Source organism: Drosophila miranda, chromosome 2, assembly GCF_003369915.1.
Source record: "Drosophila miranda strain MSH22 chromosome 2, D.miranda_PacBio2.1, whole genome shotgun sequence".
Lineage (NCBI taxonomy): Eukaryota > Metazoa > Arthropoda > Insecta > Diptera > Drosophilidae > Drosophila > Drosophila miranda.
Window position 1 is genome coordinate 1,192,293 of NC_046675.1, and position 5,230 is coordinate 1,197,522.

The window sequence follows — 5,230 nt, forward strand, 5'->3', positions numbered from 1 at the left end:
TCATATGAATGAATCATACAATCATACACCGATCAATTGCTTTGGATATCGTCGCTACAAATGCCGAATGAAAATTATAGGAAAACCCAAAGACACAAAAAGCGGTTTTTGAATTTTTAAAAAATATTTTGCCGATATATTGCATATTTCAAGTATGGGGATGTGATTCACTCTTCCTGGCCTACAACTTATTTTTTGTACTGTGCTAAGTACATTTAAAAATTTCCATTTTCCATGATGATAGGAAAAACATTTTGATTTCGAAAGAAGTGCCTTTTGACTCTGCTTTCCCCCAGTAAAAAGCATTAATAGGTCTCCAATTAAAACTTAATTACTTCATTGTACAAATATGCTTAAGAAGAGTTTTAATTCCAATACCCCCTGTAAGAGGTATGAGGTGTATTGCCTCAACTTTAAACTTCCTGAAAATAATTATAGATGGTAAATGTAGTTTTGGTAGTTTCCCCTTTTGGCATCCATAAAAAATAGACCCCATTTGATTGCATCATAAAAGACAACTAATTATTGAATGGAAAACAATCAATAATTCCGAGCAACCCTCAAGCAGGGGTCCTCGAGTAGAACTACCCACCAAGCCGTAGAGAACAGAGCCCACAGGTACTTCACACAAATCACAAAGCGGCAATAATGGCAGCGCCATAAACGGAGAGTGGATGGATGCCCACGGCCCGGCCTGCCACGGCGCTGTCTTCATTAACAACTGTCACACCTAAAACCCCCGGGCTCCGGAGAGGGAGAAAATCGGAGAGAGAGGACAGATAAGGGGTAGAGAGAGAGAGAGAGAGAGAGAGAGAGCGAGAACAGGTAGCAGTCTGTCGCAGCGGAAAAAGGCCATAAAAACCCATAGAATTGAGAATGAGCGACGTGACGGCTGCTGCTGCTCCTGCTGCTCAATGAATTTTCGCAATGGCAGCCTGCTGCCTACAAGGATCGAAAGGCTGATGCTCAGAGAGTGCGGAGCGAAAGAGACAGGCGCTGCGAGAGAGAGTGCCGCGTTAGAGGCCGTGCGTGCGAGAGAGCTGGCAGGAGCAGCTTCCAACCCCCCGAAGAAGCGACGACCAATAAACGGAGCGCTCGACTACCTAAGGGTGATCGGAGTGCTCGATGAATGGCAGGAGGTCCGGGATTTGCGCGGCAGGACTATTAAAACAGGAGCAGGGTGGTGAGCAGACAACACAACCAGTCGTGATCTCAGCGAGTCCACATCATCGTAGTCCGGCAAAACACGGCGTGCTTCCAGCAAGGATAACCCAATAAACCGAAAACGAAATCAAAACGAATCGCAATCCAATATCGAACAATAGCTATTCCGACGAGCAGTGCTTAAGTGTCAAGACAAACCAAGAGTGAACCAAAGAAAAAAAAATTTTGTGCCCCCCAATCGTGTCTTTATAAATCGCCAAAATTACGCCCCACATCGGTATGCAGTCTGCGGAGGGTTCACCAGACATGATGGATCAGAAGTACAACAGCGTCCGGCTGTCCCCAGCGGCATCAAGTAAGTACACCAAGGATCCCCGGATCAAGCTCAAGCCAAAGAACTCCCACACCCCTCTTACAGTCCTTCAATCCACAAATCAAATCAATTCTAACCAACTTCTCCTCTTTTGTTGCTCTTCCAGGCCGCATCCTTTACCATGTGCCCTGCAAAGTGTGCCGGGATCACAGCTCCGGGAAGCACTACGGGATCTACGCCTGCGATGGCTGTGCCGGATTCTTCAAGCGCAGCATCCGCCGCTCCCGCCAGTACGTGTGCAAGTCCCAGAAGCAGGGCCTCTGCGTGGTGGACAAGACACACCGGAACCAGTGCCGCGCCTGCCGCCTGCGCAAGTGCTTCGAGGTGGGCATGAACAAGGACGCAGTGCAGCACGAGCGCGGGCCCCGCAACTCCACGCTGCGCCGCCACATGGCCATGTACAAGGACGCGATGATGGGCGCCGGCGAGATGCCCCAGATCCCGCCAGAGATCCTAATGAACACAGCCGCCCTCAACGGCTTCCCCGGCCTGCCCATGCCCATTCCCGGAGTGCAGCGACCACACCACCACGCCGGCCATCCGGGCCACCCAGCGCTGAGCGCCGCCTTCCAGACACCAGCCGCCGTGTTGGATCTCTCTGTGCCTCGCGTGCCCCACCATCCCGGGCACCAGGGCCACCACGGCTTCTTCTCCCCCACGGCCGCCTACATGAACGCCCTGGCCACGCGGGCCCTGCCCCCCACGCCCCCACTGATGGCCGCCGAGCACATCAAGGAGACGGCCGCCGAGCACCTGTTCAAGAACGTCAACTGGATCAAGAGCGTGCGGGCCTTCACGGAGCTGCCGATGCCCGACCAGCTGATGCTGCTGGAGGAGTCGTGGAAGGAGTTCTTCATCCTGGCCATGGCCCAGTACCTCATGCCCATGAACTTTGCCCAGCTGCTGTTCGTCTACGAGGCGGAGAACAGCAACCGCGAGATCGTGGGCATGGTCTCCCGGGAGGTGCACGCCTTCCAGGACGTGCTCAACCAGCTGTGCCACATGAACGTGGACACCACCGAGTACGAGTGCCTGCGGGCCATCTCCCTCTTCCGCAAGTCCCCGCCGGCGGCCAGCTCCACCGAGGATCTGGCCAACAGCTCCATCCTGACGGGCAGCGGTAGCCCCAACTCCTCCGCCTCGGCCGAGTCCCGGGGCCTGCTGGAGTCCGGCAAAGTGGCGGCCATGCACAACGACGCCCGCAGTGCGCTCCACAACTACACCTCGCGCACCCACCCGAACCAGCCGCTGCGCTTCCAGACCCTCCTCGGCGTCGTCTCCATGATGCACAAGGTCTCCAGCTTCACCATCGAGGAGCTGTTCTTCCGCAAGACCATCGGCGACATCACCATCGTTCGTCTCATCTCCGACATGTATAGCCAGCGCAAGATCTGAGTGGAAAGGAAAGGAAAGGATCGAAAGTGGAAAGCAAACCTGAGTTGCCGTCGGCGAATCATGCGAATTCGTGCACTTGAAGTGCCTTCCTAGTGCTGGGAACTGTGATAACCTCGGATCCATTTGGCATTTGGCATTGGACAATATTGAATCAGTGAATGCTACACATCTCCAGGAGTTGAGCCTTAAACGCACCCCAATACCTTATCCCACTCACCAGCTTAGTCGGAGTCTCTTAGCCCTTAACTAGCCTTAGCCTTAGCCCAAGCCCAAGTACATGCCCATCCGCGAAGTGATTCAAATTGCATTCGTAAAAGTCTCAACTTTTCCTGTTAATACTTTTAGTTTAGTTAGAAGTTAAAAACATTTACATCTAAGTGCATATCATTCGATTTAAGAAATTAACAAGAACTTTTCAAAAATAAACCTAAAGGTTTTGAAATTAATATTTGTGGACATTTTATTGGGAATGTTAAATAATACAGTATATAAATTTCAGTTTTGATTAGAAATGGATACCGATTGGACCCAAAAAATCATTAAAAAGTGCAGTTGAAAACAGAAAGAAACCATTCCCTAATCTGTTTTTTTGTAGACGGCGTATACTTCGTCTACTTCCAGATTATATTTTTCAGAACCGTATTAATTTAAAAATTGAGTCAAAATATATTGATCGAAATATATTTAAAAAGCAAAACACCAGTGTAATATAAGAAAATAATCCATTATTATTTTATTGCGCAACATCTTTCCTAGTGATCAGAATTGTTTTTTTTTTCTTTTGTGTCGACTTGAGTCGCGTGTTTTGTGTTGTTGCTGTCCCTCCTTATCTAGCTTAAGTTTCGTTGTTGGTGAAGCTTTCTCTCTTGCTATAGCTTGACTATTAGCTATCCAACGGTTAACCCTCTCTCGCTCACTAAACTTCTCTCTGCAAGCACGCACTTACATTGCCTTATCTCTATCAATCTCCTGCTAATCGTCTCTCACTAAATTGTTCTGTGCTCTAGCGCTTTCGCTATGCAGTTGTTATTGTACTCACCTTCGTTTTCACTGCTTTGCTTCTACTCGGGTCTTTCTGTGAAGAACCTTCTTGATATCTGCCATCTAATAGCATTTAAATAAATATTATTTTATACCCCGTCATCTGGTATAATTGAAAAGTGTTTGGCATACATGGGGAATCATGGGGATTACAGCGGGACTTATGATACTTTTTTATGCGATGCCATTTTGTGATGCTTTCCATATCTTTTGAGACATCCGAAGCAACCGCATTGCCGGCACTAATCACAAATGAATTATGCAAATATCGGAACAAAGATATTTGGCATTGAAGAAGGAAATCAAACAAATTAGCATAGTTTTTCCACATGAGCAGACCAAAGTCGGGATTAATTTGGGAACCTTCCACAGACAACATAGCAATGGCCGCTCCAGTTCCCATTTCCCTCTCCTCTCCAACAGAACGGCCAAAAACACATGGGCGCACAGACAACACAACGAAATTCGTAAAGTTAAAAAGCAAAAATTCACTTTTGTGACTTTGTCGAGCCGCGTTGGATCGCTGGATTGGGGTGCCGCTGCTGCTTCAGGATCGCTATCCCCGCTCTGCCAAGCGGACAATAGCAATTGAATCCTTTCACAAAAGCAGGAGCAGGAGCAGGAGCCGGAGCAGGCACGGTTGAAAATGAGTTTTCGTTGGGAAGGCTGAACAAACAATTCAGGAACACAGTTGCCAAATTGCGTTGGCCAAAGCAAACAGAGCGGAGAGCGCACTCTCTCTCGCTCTGGGTAGATCTCTGGCCAGATGAGTAGAGTAGGTCTATTCCACTGACACACATCCATAGCCACAGAGCCACAGAGCCACGAGGATGTGCAAAAACCTACCCTAACCCAAGGGCACCCATGGCATGGCATGGCTGCTGCTTCAGTGCCTGCGGGGATTTGGAATTAAATATGCTTCGTTGGTGCTGCCATTTCGACTTTCGGCAAGGTCCCCGGTTCACTCGGATGCTGTTGAACCCGGGTCCGGGGTAACAAATTTGTCTCCCTCTCTCTCTATATTGTCTATAGTCCCTGACATTTCTATTTCTGTTGCTGCTGCTGCTGCTGTTGAGCCCTTTTAAGTCCTAATGGCCCTTTATTATCTGCCTTTAGACTTTTAATAGACTCAGGACAGGACAGGAACAGGACTCTGTGCTGTGTGCTCTGTGCTCTGTGCTCTCTGGATCTCTGCGTGTGTGCCTGTGTGTTGGCTTAATCCTCATCATTCTGTCATCAGTGACGTTTTTCTGCACA

The 5,230-nt window shown here is 48.9% G+C and overlaps 1 protein-coding gene across 1 annotated transcript; it reads left to right on the forward strand.

Annotated features, from left to right (window-relative positions):
- Window positions 1–1,120: 1,120 nt before the first annotated feature.
- On the forward strand, window positions 1,121–3,380 carry LOC108157458 (protein tailless). Its single transcript, XM_017289530.2, has 2 exons — window positions 1,121–1,519; window positions 1,644–3,380. Exons 1-2 carry the CDS (start codon window positions 1,444–1,446, stop codon window positions 2,930–2,932), a joined length of 1,365 nt encoding a protein of 454 aa, XP_017145019.1. The 5' UTR covers window positions 1,121–1,443; the 3' UTR covers window positions 2,933–3,380.
- The last annotated feature ends 1,850 nt before the right edge of the window (window positions 3,381–5,230 follow it).

Excerpts from the sequence above, each read along its gene's own strand:
- LOC108157458 (XM_017289530.2), top strand. The coding sequence starts at position 1,444 with ATGCAGTCTGCGGAGGGTTCACCAGACATGATGGATCAGAAGTACAAC. Across the intron at positions 1,520-1,643 it reads GCTGTCCCCAGCGGCATCAA|GCCGCATCCTTTACCATGTG; the intron begins GTAAGTACACCA and ends TTGCTCTTCCAG.